Consider the following 21367-nt stretch of genomic DNA (forward strand, 5'->3'; position numbering starts at 1 on the left):
GTTATCTTCAAGGGACAGGAGTACCAGAGGGAGCCTCCTCAAGCAAGCCAGAAACCACCTCAGAACTTGAAATGGACAACTTAAAGAAAGCTCGGAGTGACTCAAAGAAAGTAAATGAATCTGTCTACAACTTTTTAGAAGAGGTTTGCCGACAAGGGCTTCCAACCTTTCAGTCTGCCTCAAGCCAGGAAGGGCCCGTTTACTTCACACTGAAGAGATTAAAATCAAATCACTCCAAAGCAACAAGAATGAGACCAAAATGGGCTGCTGAAACTGGTTCAAATGCTTTGGAAGAACGTTTCCTTAAGCGTGCAGAAGGACGTGACCTGAGCGATGGCACCTCAGCAGAAAAGCCGGTCTTCTTTACACTGGAAAGTTGTTGTTCAGATAGCCTAACAAGAGACAAAAGTGATACTATGCACGCAAATGAACCAGTTAGTCAAGGTTTAGAGGAACGTTACCTTAAAAGAGCAGAGGGACCTGGCCAAAGCTTTACATCGAGAAGTAATGATTTCAACAATTTAGAAAGGATTTATTCTGATAGTTTCAAGATCCCGAACAGCGAGTCCCATTGTTAAACTGAGACGGTTTACCAGGTTTTGTAGCAAGACTAGAAAATGCATATTTTGACAGGAAATAATTTCACCTTTAAAGGAGCATAAGGAATGACAATCGTGACGCAATTGGCGAAATTATTCTAGGTAGTCCATTGCTTCCTCTATCACAATGGCATATCATATATATGACCCATCTGATATTCAAACAAACTGGATATTTCTAGATGACAACAATTTTGACAAGGGGTTAAATATAATTGTCCTTCTAAGCATAATTGAGACTTTTAAATCACGTAACGGAGACACAGTTTTGCGTGTTGTAAATTTATGGCGATACGGTTGATGTATCAGAAAGGCATCTGCTTGAACTTTAGAGATTTATGGTTACGGTAAATTTTAATTTCGGAAATTTAAGTCTTCTAATAAATACGAACGTAAAAACATAAAGATCGTCCATGTGTGCTGTGTGTTTTTCGTAACGTTAGTTTTCCTTCGATATTTCTAATTATATAGATACTCAAAGGCAGTTGCCTAATATGGCACAAGGAAATCGTTGTGACGTGTTCACTCGGTTTATACACCCCGGGGGGAATTTTTGGTTTCGTTAGTTAATAACTGTTTTATTTTATTTATTTATTCATTTTTTTAAAGAATGATTTTGATCCAAGCATATCGCGAAATTCGTGTGCAGCAGATTCCTTTTAAAAAAATATTCAAGAATCATAGAACCCTATAGTGAAGTTTACGTTGTTGTAGTGTGCGTCGTGATTCAAGAAAGTCATTGTGGTGTGCTTATTTTCATACACCCGTAAGGGAATTTTCGGTTTCGTCAGTTAATAGCTGTTAAACGTTTTTCAAACAATAATAGGTTTCCAACCATAACATGAAATGCGTAACCTTCTAATTCCTTTTAGAAAATTAATCAGAAACCATGGAACCGCAGTGAAGTTTGCATCGCTGTACTGTGCGCCGTATTTCAACCAGGCTTAAGTCCGTTCCATTCATCGCCATTTCATCAGTTCGGTTGTGTTGAATGTGTTGAAACCCATTTCTTAAGATGCTGCTGATAATAGCGTTAGCACTTTTGTTATTCTACATAGATATCACATTGCCAGAAACCATTAAGATTTTGAGGTTTATGCCAGAAAATAAGCTCAACGAGTGGGAAAAAAGTATCGACACATTTACTGTTCCTGAATCAGTGTGTAACCAGACGAAAAGTCAGTACGTAGACTGCAGTGCGAAGCTTTGTGAACAAGTCAAACTTTCCGGCAGTCGTCATTTCCGTTGCCCCTGTTTATATCGACGTTCAACTCTAACGTATCACAACAGTCGGTGGATATGCCAAGAGAACGGCCAAGTGCGAAATGAATCTGGTGAGTTATTCACTCAAATGGTTAAGTCTAGAAATGTGTTTTCTCCCTTAAGGTAAAACAGAAACACTTCTTACAGTTTCGCTCCAGCTAACATGCAAATTTCCAGATTCCTTCTTTCGCTAAGAACGAGTCAACTAAATTCGCGGGTTCCTTAAACACGGAAAGCAGCTAAGACCCAGTAGAAATAGATGTTTGAAGTCTCACTAAAAAACCTCCCGCTGTCAATAACACTAACTCCGCATTAACCGGTGTCGAGTGCAATGGCAGACTGATTTGTAGGTGTTTGTTAGCTGCTACTGGCAATTAATTGGTTATATCAGGTTGATAATATTTATCAGTTCTCCCGACGGCTTACCTTAATTCCGGGAATCCACAAGCAGTTTCCTTGCAATTTGCAAGTTATGCCTTTCGTATACGCAGTAATGACGTGATCATCGCTAATTCATCTATCCAACGTCTAGGTTGTGCGGTAAGCAACTTATTTAGCGGTGAAAAAAAGAATGACCGTTTACGAATGCTCAACACTACTGGCCGGAGATTAACAGTACTAAATCATCAGAACTGCAGTGTCAACTTGAATAATTCATGGTATATTGGTTGCTACGGGGAGAAGGTTCTACTGAGAGAAAACATAAGATTATTTCACCTTGAATGGGGGCGGAAAGATGGGAAAAAGGATGATTACGCATATTTTGTTAAGGTAAGGGATCTCTAAAATGACCTGTGTACTTGTATTATAAAATATTCCATTGTATACCCTTCGATTCTTAAACTGTGTGAACCGTGTGTTCGGAAACCGAACTAGCCTGTGAAAATGTATTTCTGAAATTTGAACTCGCAAGGCAATTCCAAACAATATCCTGCCTTTCTGATCAGCTTTACTGGTAATAATTGTTGCTGAGTTAGACACACGCTTTAGGAACTTCGTCACGTACATGAACAACAACTTCCATACCAACTGCTTCTTCATTCGGGAATCGCAAAAGCAGACACCGATCGATAGTTCCTTCTGTTTGTTATTACCTACTAGTAAGGACACTTGCAAATATGCATAAAATATGTACTTCTTCTGTCCTGTTCAACTCCAAAACATTGGGGAGTGGGAATGTTTCTGTTTACATGTTCAGCGGCTTTTAATTTTGAACTGTAGTGTTTGAAATAGAGCTTAATTCATGTGAAACAAGAAAGCATCATCCAACAACCCTGGGATGGATCATAAAATCATAGGTGGTCTTAAGCGTTCTAAAAGACATGTTCTGGTGCATTTATTCCCTCTTGTGTACCAGTTTTTTTCATGTTTCGTTTCTAGTTTTGTTTTCGTTGTTTGTTTTTGTTTCTTCCCGTAAGCAAATTAAGACACCTCCCGTAAGCGGACCGTCCCGTGACTCTTGGACCGGAAGGTGTTCGCTTACGGAAGGTTTGACTGTATATTGGAATTGCATTACATTGTGTCGACATCCAACTCCTGTATATCGCAAGGTTGATTATAAATTTACTTAAATAACGTGAAAAGCCTTTTGCGCATGTAATAAAGAAACGTATTTAATTGAAACAGGTGTTGAATGACTCATCATTGCGAGGCAGGATCATCAACCTTGGTATAAACTGCCCTGCTGGTCATCGTTACACTAAAGGTTGTTTGTTATTCAAACTGGAGGGAACCTTATCATGTAAGTTGACGTGAAATCGCATTTTTTTTTCCGTTTTAAGCTTAACCCCATAATATCGCCGATGCTACAGTTGATTTCGAGTCCGATATAATTATTTGAAAATAATAAGCTATTGCAACTATCTCGTAATTTAATCAAGCCAGAATCTAGCTTTTTGGAGGCTGGCAATTCTTTTCTTCGCTTTTATTTGAGTCTTCGATTCTTTATATAAGAAAGTATTTATTACAGTTATCCTGTTTTACGACAGGTTCTTTACAGTCTACCACAGTTCCTACAGCATCTCTTTCATCTGCCAGAAAACCAACAGCATCTCTGATGTCTAGAGCAACACTGGGTTCTACACGAACATTAAAGTCTACAGCAAAACCGGGGTCTAGAAAAGTACTTGCCTTTTAACTGTTGGTTTCATTATCTGCTCATTCAATGATAGACCAAACTTTTTACTATCAAATATTACCCTAAATAATGAAAGGTATATAGTTCCAAACAGAATTTGACTTAAGAATTACTGTATAAGGGCTATGGGGGATACCGATGCCACCCACCTGCTTCTATTATTCAAAGATCCCCAGCCATGCTATATCCCATAACATATGTACACCGTTATGTAGAGCTTATGACGAGCTATTTATTTAACATTCACTAGCAATGCAAAATGAAATAATGCATGACGTTGCAAGAGTGCAAGGGGTGGGGGGGGGGGGGGGGGGTGGGGGAGGGTAGAGGAGAGTTCATCTACCACCACTACCCTCTGATTGTATGTTCAAGGGTGAGTTAGTTACTTTACGACGGCATTTGCATAAAGTTTTATGCATCATACTAAATTGTCAGAAAGCATAACACAATTAAAGTTGTTTTTCCTGTCTTGATTTGTTGACCCTTTATTCTAGACGACCCCAGCAAAGCCAAACCCAGGATTAATAAAAGACAAGCAAAAGCATGGTGATGCCAACTCGTCCTCTTCACTGGGTCTCATAGCAGGAGTGTGTGCTTCTATAGCAACTATTGTGATTGTAATTGCAGTTGTCGTACTGTACCGACGCCGGAAATCTAGGTAAACGTTTAGTACGAGCGCTTATTGTCAAGGTAATGATGACTAGGGCTTGGTTCTAAACGACCGATTAGCGCTAACAATGACAGGGTTAAAATCTTAATCCATAACTTCATTTTATTTCCCTTGGATTGTCTTTGGGTTATTACAACTGAATTTAACATCTTTTAATGAACCAGGCCCAGCTGAAGCCCTATTTTAACAACACGATGAAAATAAACAAAATGTATGGTAAAAGGGTTGAACTTCAAGAACACACTGTGTTAAGTGTTTGACACTACCTGATGCTTGTTGGTATACAAATTTGCAATTAACAAAAAGAACCGACGAGGAAAGGAAAGTGTGAGAGATGAACCAGGTACCAAAGGTTTGACCACGGCGAGAAACCCTAATGAGCTACGAGGCCAGTCGAGAATGGGTCGTGGGAATCTAGTTATTAAAGTAGTAGCAATAGTGGATATGTACAGTGTGGACAACTTTTGTGAGCTGCGTAACGTAAACAATCTTGTGAACTGACAAAATGTGATTTGCTCACATTGTGCGCTGGATAAGTGATTCTGTTTACCTGTGTTTATACAGAAAGGGTGCTCATGAAAGTACTTCTGAGGAATTCAAAAAGGTACCTTTTTTACATTATGTAGTATAGACTGGAAAATTGACTCCGTTTTTAGTCATTATCTAGAAAAATGTCTATCATTTATGTCAATGGGTTTATGAAAGAGACGGTAGATCAGAAAATTTTCCAATAACTATAGAAATTCTGAATAATAAGTTGCATTTCTTAAGGGGTGTTCTGCTTTATCCTTTCCGCATATGTTGTTAAATCAGAAGGCAAGCAAGGAGATGTTGGCTGCTTACCATTTACAAAAAGTTTCCGGAAAATTTGGTCGGAAAGTAACTGGAACACGACTTTTCGGGTCGTTTCGGAGGACAATTTCTGGGCAGACGGGTAGATTGAAAAGGTGGTCCTGTTTTCCCGGTGGAAATGTTCCAAACGGAAATTCATGTTCCTCTTCTTCAAAATCATCTTTGACACCATTTTCAGACTTTCGCGGCCGTATTTCGGTAAATGTAACTGATTCGTGCAAATGGCAAACGCAATTCCGGGACGAAATTTACCAGTTTTGATTTTTGCTTACCATCTGTCCAAACCAAGAGCCGACCGGCTGGCCCATGTAAATGGTAAACAACCGTTATTTTTATTTATTCCTCCCTAGAATGGAAACTCAGAGCAAAACGTAGCATTTCAGCCGGACGCTCAAAATGATTACCAACCAGACAGGATGAAAGAGCCACGTACGTAACAAAAGCTTAAACAACCATTAGTTATTAGCATTTGTTAGGGAGTAAAAGGTCCAGGTTGATAAAACATATGTATGGAACAGGCATAACCTCTTGCGCGTTTTTGATACAAAGTTGCGACGGATTTTAAAAGGCAAATTGTAGGGTAACAATAGTCCTTTCTACTGCCAACTCAAATTGCGGAAAACTGTGTGAAGTTACTATCGCAATTGGTATTCCATGCCATGTTATTCGAATTCCAGTATTTTAAAATTTATTGTCAAATTGCTAGGGCTTCAATCAACCAACCACAGGCCAAAAGCCATTCGCCTGACACAACGTGCCAGTTCCACGCCTAAAATGACATCTGCCATGGTTGGAGAAAGATCTGACTGTCTTGTAATGCGAGGAAGGAGGCCTTGTGCCTCGCTTCTGTGACTTACATGAACCGTGACATAAATGACACTTTCGTGACAAATCACCCGAATGACAGGAAACCCTCCTTTGCTGGTAGCTTGAGAAATACAATAATGATCAGTCTCATTCAGCATAAAACCATTTATTTCTTTCAGAAATAAATCTCATATTCCCTTTCATCATCGGTACATTCAACAGTTTACCCAGAAAGTTGTACTCAACTTACATGTACTATGACTTCTGGGCTAAACCAATCCGTTTTTGACTGTTGCCATTATTTTACAATAAATTTAAATTTACAGGCAATTCTCAAATCGGGGAAGTCTATGCTGCTCTTGATGTTCCTGAGGGGCACAATATTTATGGTGCTGGAAATGTTGATGAGCCATTCTACAACTTTCTGCAAGATCCTGCCCAGGACAGGGAAGAAGGACAACGTTACAGCTGCCTTTCGTTAGACCCAGCAATGTACCAGACCTTAGAAAAACTACAGGTCGAGGACCAAAGAAATGCTGAGTATAACTGCCCTACAGAACCAATGTACAATGTCTTGGAAGGGCCAACCCCTGGAGTCAGAAATGAAACTGAGAGTTGTGGAGCCATTTCTGTGAATGAACCATTCTACAACACTGTGGAGAAACCCGTCTCCAACGAGGCTCTCTCAAGCGGTAACAATGACCTTGTCTACAACACTTTGGAGGATCCTCTTTACCTTGGTTTTGGCTGTGGTGGACAAAATGGTCCCACTGGCTTGCAAGACCCTGTGTATAACGTTCTAGAGGGTCCTGGCGCCGACGTCGTGGAGTGTTAAGTTTCAAAAGATGATACAATTGCAGTGTATGCGGTTCCCAAAAAGAAGAAAAAATGAGAAACGCCAGAGGAGAGCCAAATACAAAGATAAAGACTGGCTAATATTGTTGAGCAGCTGTCCACAGTTACAGGCTAGAAATGTGATGTAGAAGCATCTTAATTCAATAAACTTGGAGGAAAAAAGTTAATACATTATCATTTGCAAAATAGGAAAGAAAGGGCAGCCAATTGGTTGCTTCATACCTCGAAACTGACTGAGATTCGAGTCTTAATACGATAGTGTAAGATAGCTCTTTATAACCTACAGCCTTTGATGCGCTTGTAAATTTCTCTGTAAGTCACACATCCATTTTAAGGGGCAGATTGTCTCCCTCAAACCCTACCCTCAAATCTTCCGTGAAAGTTAAATAACTTTGTCCACTCGTAAATAGAATAGATTTGGCAAGTAAATTGAATAAAAAAGTGATATTACAGAATTGATTTCAGTTTGTTTCATGAGTTTCGTTGTTCACACCCTATAAGGATCGATCGCCATATCATTCAAATCGAAAGACTGAATTGAACAGCAACTGGCTGCTTGAGTAACGCTAACAAACTTTAAAAGTGTTTTTTGTTGTTGTTCTTTTTTTTTTCCCATGGTAAGAGGCTTTCTTTAATATATATAGCCTATTACAGAATAGGCTATTTTTGTCTGATAGAAGATTATAAGTCAGAGAACAATATCTGAAGTGACATCAATCACGAACAAAACTGATCATGTAGAAAAAAATTTTAGGACCACCGAAGAACTAATAAGGGATGGCCCTTGTCTTTTCATAAATGATGCGTACATAATGCACGCGAATAAGAGGAAATTTGAAAGTAACAGTTCTCTGGATAATTATCGCATGACCTACATTGAAAAAAAAAACAAAACAAAACAAAACAAAGCATACAAGCTAAAGAGGTCTATTATTATACAATAGTGAATGAATCATTCCACTGATAATTTTTAAAGGTAGTACGATTCGCTTGGGTCGCCTCGGTATACATTATTGATACTATCGTCGCCGAGATGACTAAAAGATAAATGATAGGTTGAGTAGCATTTGAATTGGGCATAAAGTCAATTTTGAATGCTATTTTTTTTTGTACATACGTAACAACGCCATGAGGCTCTCAGGATATTTGCTTATGAATCTCACGACCCTGTGCAAGCATCCTTTTTGTCGTACCTAATATCGACAGTGTTTTTTGGGCTTTTTTCACCATCATTAATAACACTTGAAGGCGAGTATTGCTTAAGTATTTTGACTTCGTAATTTTAACTCTTATTTAAAAGTAAATTCGGTTCATTCTTTAATTATCTACTTTAACAGCACCGACAAACGAAACCTTGTTTGAACAATTTCCATTCAGCTATGTCAGTTTTCCACGTATAACGATTTTTCCCTACCTTTTATAAAAGGGGAAGTTCTTTTAGAGTGCCTGGAACAAAATGAACTTAACATTATTGAAGGGTAATAAATTTTTAGAAGTACTAATATGTTCGGGTGATGTTTGGAAATCCGAATTGTCTTTTAAGAATGACTGATTTGCCATTTTGACGCATAACATCTATCGAAGTTCTTACGTATACAAAGCGAAATAAGAAAGTAAATTGGAACCCCGAGAGGCACGAGTGTGGGAAGTTTCATTTTTGAAAGACCAATATTCAAGAGCAGTCACCGCCAACGTTTAATGCTTAATACCAAGTGATGATAATTGTTTCTTCACTCAGTGAAACCGTTTCTTGAAAAATTAGGCCCCATTCATAGCGCCAAATTTATGCCATGAAAGACGAAACGATCTTTCTCTTGTATTTGTTGTTGCTGTATAACAAAATTAGTTACACTGAGCCATTTTCCTACACGATTTCAAGAACAACATCGCATGGGAATGTTGGAATAGAGTCTGACAACTTTACAATCCCTGATTCGAAATGTGGTGAAACAACAGACGTTGATTGTGGCTCTTACAATGCCTTGGATAATGCTCAACTTGGGCGCTGCAACTGTGATTGTCGCCACACGAAATCTACTTTTGCGTTTACGAGCGACAATAAAGGGATGTGTATAGAAGATAGCGAAGTTCGTAAAAAGTTGCAGTCCGACCAATATAGCCAACAGGGAGAAAAAGGTAACATAATAGTATTAACTTCAGTATAGTCATTTTAAAAAGAAAATGCAAATAAACAAATAATAAAATATATTATTTTTCTTATTTTTTCAACATTCCGCGTTGTAGGCAGATAAGTTTTAAATATATTTCAGGTTACAAAGTTGTCCATCTTCCAGACTATTTCAGATATTTTATGTATGTAAAGTTATATTATTAAGGATTTTATTCGATAACTAATGTTTGCGATCGTTTGCGATCGTTCTCGAAGGTAAAATGAGTACAGCCATTTTTCCTAGTGATTTATAAGGTAGGGCGAGCAAAACAACAAGTGACTCGCCTTTGAAAAAAATCTGTTTTGCGCTGCGACGAAAAATTTATTTTTTTTAGGTTTGTGAATGATATTTTATAGTAAGAAGACCAGACCAATTTTCCGTTAGAAAACAAAAATTCTACAAAAGAAATTGGATGTCTCACGAGTTAGCACAAAATATGACTTTTATTATTATTATTATCGTTATTATTATTATTATGATTTTTTAAAATCTGACTTGATTATTTCGTTTTTTTGTTGTTTTTGTTTTTCTTATAAATGTGTTTTCAAAAAAAAAAAAAAACAAAATGATTTGATCAACTAATTCATAGTATTACTGTAAAATGACCAGATTCAACTGATTAATTTTTAGCTTGTTCAGAAAACATGAAAACCCTCTTTATTAACGAATACCAAAATTCAAGCCTAAGAGTGCTTAACTATGGCGATGAGATGGGTGTTCCTATAGACAGCAACTGGAGCAGCTGCGGAGTAGATACCGGCCTTTCATGGTACTTTGAATGCAATGCGTCGCGTCTGTCTTCGCGAGAGTTCCGCAACACACTTAGTAACGTGTTCAAATTCATGGTAAAAGGACAGAGTTATTACATACTAAAAGTAAGTAATCTTCGGGACATACTACTTACTCTAATTATCTAACATGCGTGATTAAAATTTGGAAATTGACCAACACATGGAAATTCGATTGCCTTTCATGAAATGCTTTTTTAAAAGAGGACATAGAGACTAATCTAAATCCAAAGCCTGACTGCACGTGACGGTAAAATGAAAAATATTGGATTTAAATTGGGGGTTGTCAAAATTCAATGAAGTGAATAGTTAATTGACCAAGACCAGATACAGTGGAACATTGATATAACGAACCTCCATATAACGAAGTCCTCCGTATAACGAACGATCGTGTTTACCCATATGGCAAAGTACCTCGATATAATGAAACCTCGTTGTAGCGAACAAAATTTGCCAGTCCCTTGGCACTTCGTTATATCGAGGTTCCACTGTAGTCCACCACCACAAAATTAAGAAAAATAACTGGTTTATCTGTACACCTTATGTTATCCTTCTTTCTTTTATTCCCAATTCAAACCCATTTGCAAAACAAGGATTAGTACTGCCCTGCCCCCTTAAATTGATGAAGGGAAGTTCGCAGAGTAGGCATTATGATGACATTAGTAGACATGCAATATGACAGCCCATTTCGATTTACCTTCAGCATCATTCAGTATTTGGAACCCCCCAAAACACACCAAGGTTGCCCCCAAAATTTTGCAAAGTTAGTGTTTTAAAATGCTCTTGGGAAGAAGAAGCATTTGAAAATTTTACAACTTACAACGTTTTCATTTGAGTTCGTAAAGAAATTACAAGAAATATTTAGGACTGGCCTGCAGTTAGCGAGGCTAGTCGAGGCCCGCCACGCTACATAATTATCCACACGCTGAATAAGTACACATTAAATAAATATATATTTTAAGCCCCATGCAAACGGACGCAACAATGTTGGAAGTTACATCTTGCGCCCGTTTGCACACCCTGTTGCATGTTTTTGGGTGTTTTTGTTTTGTGATTACCGAAGCGTAGCCCAACAAAGTTGGATCTGTTTGCACAGCTCTTCCAACATTATTGGGCCACGCACGCAGATTACGCATGTTCTCCAAAGTATTATGGGGCGTATCCCTACCATAATGCACTGCAGGTCTCAATATTGTTGGGGATTGTTGCATTTGTTTGCTCACCTGACTGCCAACACGCACGCAGCAACTCCCAACATTGTTAGTTGTTAATGTTTGGAAGTGATTGCGTCCGTTTTGCTTTACAATATACAAATACTATTGAGTCTAAAAGCAAGGGGAAAAGGAGGGAATTATAAAATTAAAGGACTGACAAGACAATTACTTTTTCATTTTCACAATAATCGTGTCAACGTCAAAATTGGAGTCTTCAGTTTGAAGGACATCGAGTAGCGTTCCCATTAAAGATCTTTTATAGGCTATATGAGGTATCCCGTTCCGAATTTTGACCCCCAAAACAATAGTTAATGAAACAATTGGGGCGAGTGGCGGGAAATGTAGTATATTTTGAAGCATTGGAAAATACATAATGATCGCCGCACAAACATACACATGAAAATTTGCCTATGAATTTAAAGTTGTTTCCACATTGCAGTAGGACTCGCTTTTTTAGAAAATGTTTATTCGATAATGACCTTTTTTTCTCTACAGGTTGAGGGAACTGTGTTAAACGCCCATATGCTCAATGGACGAATCATCAATTTGGGAATTCTATGTAGCGGAAATACAACTCAGACTCAACACTGCCTGTTGTTTAAATTCCAAGGCACCATGAAATGTAAGTGTGATTTCAATAAACACTCACAATCGAATGTTATCGAATGTTTCTGGACTTTCTTTCTTTTTTCTCTCTTCTCAAATTATCTTCTTTGTGTTGTTATGTTTTTATTTTTTTGGTATTTGTATTTGTATTTGTATTGTCTCCATTTATTTTATATTACAGGTCATTTGTATTATATTACATATTTGAAGATATAATTCTTCAGATTTAAATATCGGATAACAAGAATGGAGAAGGGCAAGATATAATGAAACTAATTCCACGCCCTTTGATTAAATTACAGTTTTCTCTAGGATAAAATAGTAAAAGAAGAGAAGTACATAAGTATTTAAGGGAAAGGAAAAAGTGAAGTACACAAAAAATATAGGACACACATGTTCAAAAGGATGTGCTCCGTGCATTTTTACATGATGATGATAAAGACATTCAAGGTTTTTTCATAGTTATAGTTAGTTCAGATACGAATTAACGCTTTAATGGAGAAATGATTCCCCTCTATAACATTCGTAAGTACTGATTTGTTTCTTAGGTGGCCTATCAGATTCATCTTCGACAAAAACTTCCACAGACGCTCTGGCAGTAACCTCTTCACTGGTGCAAGAAACAGCAATGCCCTCGAGAACAGTCTGGCCTTCAATATCGAGTACAATTCAGCCAACCTCGACAATAAAACTCTCCACGCAGTCTCATACCGTCATCCTGCCAACCATGACTTCAAAATCAAGCGTAAATGTTTCATTTTATACCGAATGTATTAGTGTAGAGTAAAGGAAGATTTAGCGATGTGAAGAGATGCATCTGGTTTTACCAGAATCGCACTTATTTTTTTTTTTTATTCAAATCAATATTTATCCAGGTGCATCCAATTTAGCAGAGCTAGATTAAATGGAGCCTTGAAACCCTACTTATAGGAGACATCGCCGTCTACAAACGTTGCTCTTGTTATTCAAATTTGTAACAAGTAAAACTAAAGAATATTTTGTTTCAAGAACTAATGCGCTTTTGGTTGGCACATGAATATCACTAGGTGACGTCAGCGTGAGAATGGCTACATTTCAAATAATTTTCGTATGTGTATGGAAGTACATGTATAACAGTTTATGCTCCTGAATGCTACGAAATAAACTTATAGCAGTCACTTATAGCAGTCGCTTACAAGTCACTGTCATCTTAGATAAGGTTGATCCTTAATCATCAACTGACGTTTACTATTTATAGAATCTTTCGCATAATTGCATGTCTCGTTTCCAGGTTCCTGAGTCTCGACCCAGCTCGCGCGAGAAAGAGGGAAGAAGAGATGATGCCAGTGGTTCATTTTTAAGGATCTTAATCTATATGACTGCTTCGCTGCTACTTGCTGCGATTATAGCGATGTTGCTGGTCACTCGATGTCGTCTCTCGAGGTTTGTCACTTTCGTAATCTTATATTGAAAAATATGCCCCTTGGAATGCCCTCAAAATAGGTTTTAGCGCTAATGGTGCGTTTTCACATGACGTCACGGCGGCCATATTGATGTTCCACAACAATGAAACGGCCGCCATTTTGGTGTACCAAGAAAATCCTCTGGGAGTTTAACTCTTTTCTCATGTAAATGATTTCTTTTGTTGCAATAAATTAGCATAATTGCTGGCCACGTGAGTGAAAACGCTCTATAATCTCGTCCCTTGTACTTTTATCGAAACCAAATCGCTCCGATCAGTCACAATTGTATAACCTTATATTGAAAAAATGCACCTTGGAATACCCTCAGAATAGGTTTTAGTGCTAATAGTCTCGTGCCGTATCCTTTTATCCAACCCAAATTTTCAGACTCAATTACATGAGCTGCTAATAAGAGCAGCAATGAGGTTGTCTTATCTAGTTAGCAATTCACCATTCTGTCTCTTAATGTTCAAAACCTCTTATCCTGCAGCAGGATAATTTCTTTTATTGTTATAACCATTCATGGTCACAGAAATAACTACAAGAGTATTAAATATATCACTCATCAAATATATCCCTTTTCATTATCTCAACAGAAAATCTTCTACAGCAAGTAACTCCGATGGCGTGGAAGTTATTGTATTACATATTCCATATGTTCTCTCTTTAATATTAACTTAAGCTACAAATCGATTTAGTTAAGTTCGCAAGTCTAGCTTTCTGCAGGGACGTAGCCAGGATTTTTCAAAGGGCAGGTCACAGAGGCTACTCACCGCTGCTCTCCCTCGTGTATCAGCGGGCTCAGTCGTATTATCGCGGCATTAAGGCCCATATTAACTAAAGACAAGCGCCGTTGAAGAAAATACTCTACCAAAAAAACAAATTTTAAAAGTGAGCTTTTCAACAATGGCTTTTACGGCCAAGATATTGTCATGGCGTTTTCGCCACCTGAATATTGTAGGTTGTTTGCTGAAAAGAAGGCCTTCCAAGGAGGGGTCAAGGGCACCCCAGGACCCCCCTCCCCCTAGATACGCCCCTGTTCTGTTAAAGAATATTGCTCACCTAACGAACCCGGGTTTTTGCGCACAAGGTTTTTGTTTGTTTGTTGTTGCTTGTTTTATTTTGTTTTGTTTTGTTTGCTTTTTTGTTCAGACATTCGGAAGGATTCCTAGTACCCAAGAGGATTCACTTTGTGTCCCTTCAGTGGGTTTTTGTATGAATTAGGTGATATCTTTATTTGTTTCAGTCCCCGCCTTCAGTAACGAGCACGCTTTCGAACTTAGCAATTCAAGTAGATGAACCAGACGTGTGTGAGCAGAATGGTTACTTACCACTAAACTTCAGAGATCCTGGTAAGTGTAACCAATTTGTTTGTTAGCACTGATTAGGACTCAAACTTTTTCAGCTACCTTAGTTAGGCGGCAGTTAACGAGTAATCTGGGATATTATGTTTTATGCTTCATTCTATTCTACGGTGCAACTACTTGTAGGCTAATATAAACTTCCAAACACACGGCCCTTTAGTCTGATCAAGTGCTTTTGGCCAAAGTAGCATAAAGCATTTTCTGCGCCATCTTGAATAATTTATGTCGTGTCGTGTCCTTACACGTCGAAGGTCTCGGGTTCGACTTCTGCCAGGTGAAACCTTTTTCTTTTTTTCGAAGTCGTATTGTTTTGTTTTGCTTATTTTAAAAAAAACATATAGGAAGCGTTTTGCAGCATCAATTTATTAGGAAATAACGTCACATTTGACAGTAAACCTAAATAAGCTCGAACACACTTCCTAATCTGAGATTACTACTAGTTATAGTCATAAAGTAACTGAAAAACCGTGGAGATATACTGTCCCTGTTTGCACAAAGTTTTTCGTTTTGTCATCATTGAAGATCTAACACAACACAATTTTGTGCTCTCAGTTTTCTCCTTCGTTCTTTTTCCAAGCACTTTCTCCTGCCTCTTAAATTCAGGGAAAAATTCTATAATTCGTTCTTTAATTTTCGTTGTCACTTCCTTCGCAGTTATTTACTCGTCAACTTACCAAGTCCCGCCAGGAAATAGAAGGACACCGTCATTCAATGAAATGACCAACCCCATTAAACTGGACCTTACCGCAGATCATGTGTATGAACATATTGACACCTTCGGAGCGTGTCATAATAACAACCCAGAACCCGTTTACGTTGATCCCGTACAAAAAACAAAAGAGATAGCCTCTAAGTTACAAGAGCATGGCCCTGTTAGTCATGAACAGCGCGTGTATAATCTTATAGGAGAATTTTCCACAGCCATTTTTACAAAGGCTGCAAAAGAAAAATCTAACGTTCATCAAATCAGTTACCTGTCCAATGATACCTACAATGGCGCGGGGAATGGTGTCAAAGGTGGACACACCCTGGGGGACACCCCTAGGGGGCGTCACGATAAGAACCCGGAACCCGCTTACATTGATCCCGTAAGGAAAACTAAAATGAACGTGCCTGAGTTACAAAAGTATGGGCCAATTAGTCATGAACAGCGTGTGTATAATCTTATAGAAGAATTTTCAACAGTCAACAAAAAGGATTTTGCAAAAGATAAACTTAATGTTCGTCAAATCAATTACCTTTCTGGTGATCCATGCAATGGCGGGAACAGTGTTTATGATCTAGCTGTCAAAGATGCTGCCAATGATGGCCCCAATGCTGGCACCCATGATTGCACTGATAATGCTCGTGACCATGCGAACCATACTCCATCAAACACCAAGCCAGAGTATCATGTTTTAGAGGAAGGTTTAAAGGAAACCACAGTAAATCCAAGCGATGTACTTCCAAGAGACGGGCCAGTTTACTGCACATTGGATGAACTGGATTCAAATGTTTTCACAGCACCAACTGACGTTTGACAGTTACTCTCCACCTCTGTTACAAAACACACAGGGAAACGAGCCTAATCAATGAATGACTGACTTTCCTTGGAAGCACTGTCAAGACTGCTCACCAATGGCCTCTATGTCAGAAACTTGCATCAACATAAAATAGAGCAGATCAATTTTGACGTTGTCTTAGCCTGTCCACAGACATTTATTCTTCCTTTTTTTACGAATGTTCGAGTGCGCCAGAGCGAGCGCGCAAGAGCGAGCGTGGATTGCACGATCTCTAAAGAGAAAATAGGGGGTCTGTGAGCAGGCTAACTTTGTTTTTTTCACTGTTTGTTATATCTATACACTATATTAACAAGAACTTGAAAGTTTTTAATAACAAGGGTAAGCTGAAGGACTGAACTTGCAAAAATGGACCTTAAGCAACAAGAAAACGTCTGAGCCACTGACAAACATTAAGGCTGAGGAAAGACTTCGATCTTTGTAATTTATATGCAGTGTACAAAAAATTTTAAAAGCAAAATTTAATATAAAAAATATTCTATCCACTTATTAATTGACAAAAATAAATAATAAAAGCAAATGAAGTAAATAATAGAAACCGCGAACTCGCAAACCAGAGAATGAAAGCTGAGGACAGACCAAGCTGGGTATTGAGGTCGTGTTGTATGAGAGAGACGAAATAGACTAAAAATGATCATGGATCATGAGTGTAAAGACTATATTATGTAGCTACACTGTATAAAGTACTAGTAGTATTTTAAAGTTCGACTTCGATCGCGTGTACGGAATGCACAGTGAACGTAAATATTACCTTGATAATATAGTGGGTGACAAACTACTCCTTAATTTTTGCGCTATGACATCTTCATTCACAACACTATAAAACTTTCCCGCCATCTGGGGAGTGAAACGTAAGGAACGTTGGCATGGCAATTTTGTAATTTCACATGTGAACTTATAAAATAATTAACGCTGACATTTCGCGCCAAAATTAAGGAGTAATTTGCCACCTATGATGTTAAAAAGTTAAGCGAACATTTAAGCACGAAAGTTTCAGTGCGTGGAGTGGAGTTCTGTATCGATATTCATTTCGATGAAGATGTCAAAGACCTACAATCGTGAGCGTGATTTGCCACCCATGATATTAATAGGTAATCAAATGGTATACTTGTGAAATTAGGGAATAATTGTACTTGAGTTTTGACAAAATCTTAATAATTTCCCTCGGCTGAAGGCTCGGGAAATTATTAGGATTTGGACAAAAGGGGAGGGGGGGGGGGTGAAATTATTTCCTAATTTCACTCGTCACCATTTTGATTACACATACATATTTACGGTCTTTTCGAGTTGCCCTAAACCTCCGTTTCAAAGCGAGGCTAGCTAAATGCTAAACCATTGTTATAGTGTTTTCACATGACGTCACGGCGGCCATATTGGTGTCCCAAAAAAATGAAACGGCGGCCATGTTGGTGTCCCAAACCAGTCCTCTGGGAGCTGAACGAATTTTTCTTTTTTAAACCACGAACAATTCGAACGAGATTCCGTCTAATAATTAAATTAAAATACTGTTAATTTCAGTCTCAAACAAATAAAGACGGGCAATAAGAAACGATAACTCGAAATCTTCGGTTGATTCAACATGATTTCAAAGTTGTAAGCAGCCTCGTCATGAAATAACTTTCATTTAATTGTTCTTTTAGAGTTCATAGCTCATATCAGTGACTTCCCACCATTCCCACTTCACCCGTATTTCCTGACGTTCGCCTCTCTTTTCGTTTAACTTTGCAATGATCAACAGCTGAATTGTACTATAATTTATATAGTACGTCCAAGAAAGATTGGCACTTTAAACCTGTTTACGACAGCAAATCAATGTTATGTAAAGTTGCGTGCTTGCGTGTCTCATCTCGGATCTGTATTGGGTATTCACACGGTATCTTCTTAACCAGATATAAACCTCATGAATACCCGGTAATGGGCCAACAAAGGCTTAATTATTTCTTTTTATATTTATATTCGCACTTACAACCAAGAGATTTTCCAGTGTTTTTTTATGTCAATGTTTCTAATGTTATCCAAGTTGGTGAAATTTATGTTAACAAATCATCTCTTCTTCTGGTGGTTTATTTGGATTGCTGATAAAATACAAACAGATATATGTCCCAGTAGTGTATTGCCTCTTCTGGACATTGGGTTTATTTATTAACCAATAGAATTTACTCGTGGATCCTTGTGGTTCAATATAGAGGGCAATATAGCATTGAGTGGCTCGAAAACTCGGAATTCGTGACCTCATAGTCGCCATGAACTCACTGTACTGGCGAAGAGACAGCAAGTGAAAACCTTTTAATTGTTTAAACGCTGAATTGAAAACAATTTCAACTCGAACAAAACAAATTTTTTCGAGCGAAAAATTAAGGCTTGCATTCAAGTGAAAGGACAATCGCCAACTTTATTAATTGAATTGACGAAATTATCCAAAATTTGCTGTTTTTCTCGGTTGATTGCCAGAACTCCAGAGTCATAAGATGACCGATTTGTATGTATTTCTATTGTTCTTTTCCTGCATTGGATCGACTGTTCATGGACAACCTAATCAGTCCCTACGAATATATCGAGACAAGGATCATCCAGATGACGACATTCAGCTGCCTTCTGTACAAAGCGAGTGTCCCACTGAAAAGAATCCCCTTTGCGATAAATATAATGCTCGACGGTTCGATGTCTCAATTAACTGCTTGTGTCAATGCAATCAACCTTCAGGGACTTACACTTTCTTCGAACAGAACAACTCTTGCATAAGAGTAAGCGAGGCTCGTCAGCAAGCAGGTAAGAATTGTTTTTATCTTTGTTTGCCGTACTTATTATCAGATAGAAGTCTGCAAATCGGCGTAAACTATTAAGTCTGTTTTATTTAATAGAAAAAAAGATTAGGAAACTTTTGCCTCCGTCTATTTTCAAAAATAACTCTCGTATACTGAAAGCTTTGAATTAAAGCTTTAATTAAGGTGTTGTTCTTTCCATTCAAAGTCTGGTTCCAAGAGGCCGACAAAGGCTAGGAAACTTTTGTCTTCGTCTATTTTCAAAAAATAATTCTCGTATACCGAAAGCTTTGAATTAAAGCTTTAATTTAGGTGTTTTTCTTTCCATTCAAAGACTGCTTCCAAGAGGCCGACAATTTTTCTTCTAAGGTAGGATAAGGTGCAGTGGTTTCGTTGTGGTTTCGGATCTTCCCTTTTTTTATGGTAAATTGACGGTATGTATATGCAAGATTTTGTTTTCCGTTACGTGTCACCTAACAGGTTATTAAGTTTCTTTCAACACCGCGTTCACATATTAACCGGTCGCTAACTAAAACAAATGATCCTACTAATTCCGCTTATTGCCGTTCGTAGGATCGATTAACAGATAATAACTTCAATGAAGTGATACACGTGAAAAGTACAACAACTGTTGATCAACAAACTTTTTAGCTCTCGTTGTTCAACAAGTTGAAACTTGTTAAGCGTTGAGCCGAGTACTGTAGAGCCCATTCCGACTATTTTCGTTCAATCGGTTCAACATTTCGTTCAGCTTGTTTGATCGATGGCTTATCTCAACAATTAACCTCCCTGAGCTTTAGCCCTAAAACAAAGAAAATAAATTGAACACACGAGGCAAGCAAGGAATTTTTTAAACTTGGTATGGTTCGAACCAACAATCCTCGGATTGGATCTACCCTCGCTGTACCGACAAATTACAAGGCCTTTCTGTAGCAAGTTAAGGGTAATCAGTTTTGGTTAATTAGCATGCTCAATGCAGACATCGGCATGGAATACACATTACTGATATTTAACCGACAAATATTAATTTAGAAGAACAGGATAAATTTTTGTACGATAATAAACCGACTTCGCTCCCTGATTTGCTCAAAACAATGGTCCACATCTTTCTATAAAAAAAGAACATAAACTGGACATATATTGAGTATAATCAATATTGGATGTAACAGAATTTGTTTTCCTCTCTCTTTCGCACATCTCTTTTTTTACTTTTGAACTATTTCTACGTCATTTATAATAATGCCAAAAACGTAGCTAAGAGTGTTAACCTCTTTTTAGGCCGCATAAATGATAAATGGGACGCAAAATGAGCCACATGTAAAGGCTTAAGAAAATTTAGCCATTACTTTGACACTTGAAAATCAAGAGAATTTCTGGCAAACCCGTTTACTGTGACTAGCCTGTGTGCAGCCGCCCTGACCGATTAGGATTGCGATCACTAGTGACGTCACAACCTTCACGCTTTAGGAACTATTTATTATTTCATAAAAGATTATTATTCAGTGTTTTATAGGTAAACACAGATCCTCAGCAATGCTTGATTTGTACCAGTTCTAAAATAATCTATTACGAAAGGAAGCTGTGTTAATAGAATACATATAAAATGACGCTATTCATTTTAGTCTATTTGCCTTAAAAAGACATTAATGAAGGACAGTATGTTAAAATGATTTTAAAAAATGTAGTGATTGCTATGATTTTTTTCATATTTCTTCCTCCTTTCTTCAACCATAGGATGCGACTTGCTTTTTACCGATGAGACAGTGACTAACCATATAACGTTCTTTTCCCCAAATGGTACAAATCAACCTCCAAAATCCATCAGTCTTCCGACCAACAAGATTTGCAGCTTTCACTATTTAGGAAACCTTTATGTTCAATACTTGGACTGCGCTGGGGACTGGAAAGAAGTACTGTCAGACGAAGTCAAAGCTGACTGGGAGCTTACAACTGGCTGGGAAACAAACCAGTTGCAAATATTGGTGAGAATATAAAACGAACAGCGGCTAAACAACCACTATATAGCGGCAGAAAAAGTTCGTGTTCCCTGGAAGATTGGGTAGCAAATTCCACTTAAGAATACCTTTTAATCTATTAGTGATTTTCCATTTTCTAGCATTTTAAATTTTAATCCATAATGAGATCTACGCTATAGTTAATATAATTTTGATTATTTTATTTATTATTTTATTTGTTATATTTTCCTATGATTATTTCAGTGCAGAAAATGTGCAGATATTTCTTTCGTATATTTTATAGATATCTTCTTAGAACTTCT

General features: G+C 37.8%; 3 protein-coding genes and 1 long non-coding RNA gene across 4 annotated transcripts in view; all 4 read left to right on the forward strand.

Moving 5' to 3' along the window:
* The window catches only part of LOC140922207 (uncharacterized), a 4372-nt gene extending 3368 nt beyond the window's left edge, over positions 1-1004 (forward strand). Inside the window, exon 5 of the mRNA XM_073372191.1 lies at positions 1-1004. This exon is cut by the window's left edge and continues 666 nt beyond it. Within this exon, the coding sequence (XP_073228292.1) occupies positions 1-578 (578 nt within the window). The 3' untranslated portion in view covers positions 579-1004.
* Positions 1005-1889: 885 nt separating this feature from the next.
* Positions 1890-7254, forward strand: LOC140923283 (uncharacterized). Its single transcript, XM_073373375.1, has 8 exons — positions 1890-1933; positions 2395-2633; positions 3489-3603; positions 3851-3984; positions 4494-4657; positions 5234-5273; positions 5872-5950; positions 6655-7254. The coding sequence occupies exons 2-8, from the start codon at positions 2448-2450 to the stop codon at positions 7161-7163; spliced, it is 1227 nt and encodes a 408-aa protein (XP_073229476.1). The 5' UTR covers positions 1890-1933; positions 2395-2447; the 3' UTR covers positions 7164-7254.
* Positions 7255-11638: 4384 nt separating this feature from the next.
* On the forward strand, positions 11639-13377 carry LOC140923431 (uncharacterized). The gene is made up of 3 exons (XR_012164163.1): positions 11639-11978; positions 12511-12707; positions 13233-13377. It is a non-coding gene; the product is annotated as an uncharacterized lncRNA (long non-coding RNA).
* A 1088-nt stretch (positions 13378-14465) lies between these two features.
* Positions 14466-16704, forward strand: LOC140923284 (uncharacterized). The gene is made up of 2 exons (XM_073373376.1): positions 14466-14756; positions 15423-16704. The coding sequence occupies exon 2, from the start codon at positions 15485-15487 to the stop codon at positions 16286-16288; it is 804 nt and encodes a 267-aa protein (XP_073229477.1). The 5' UTR covers positions 14466-14756; positions 15423-15484; the 3' UTR covers positions 16289-16704.
* The last annotated feature ends 4663 nt before the right edge of the window (positions 16705-21367 follow it).

This window comes from Porites lutea, chromosome 13 (genome assembly GCF_958299795.1).
Source record: "Porites lutea chromosome 13, jaPorLute2.1, whole genome shotgun sequence".
Taxonomy (NCBI): domain Eukaryota; kingdom Metazoa; phylum Cnidaria; class Anthozoa; order Scleractinia; family Poritidae; genus Porites; species Porites lutea.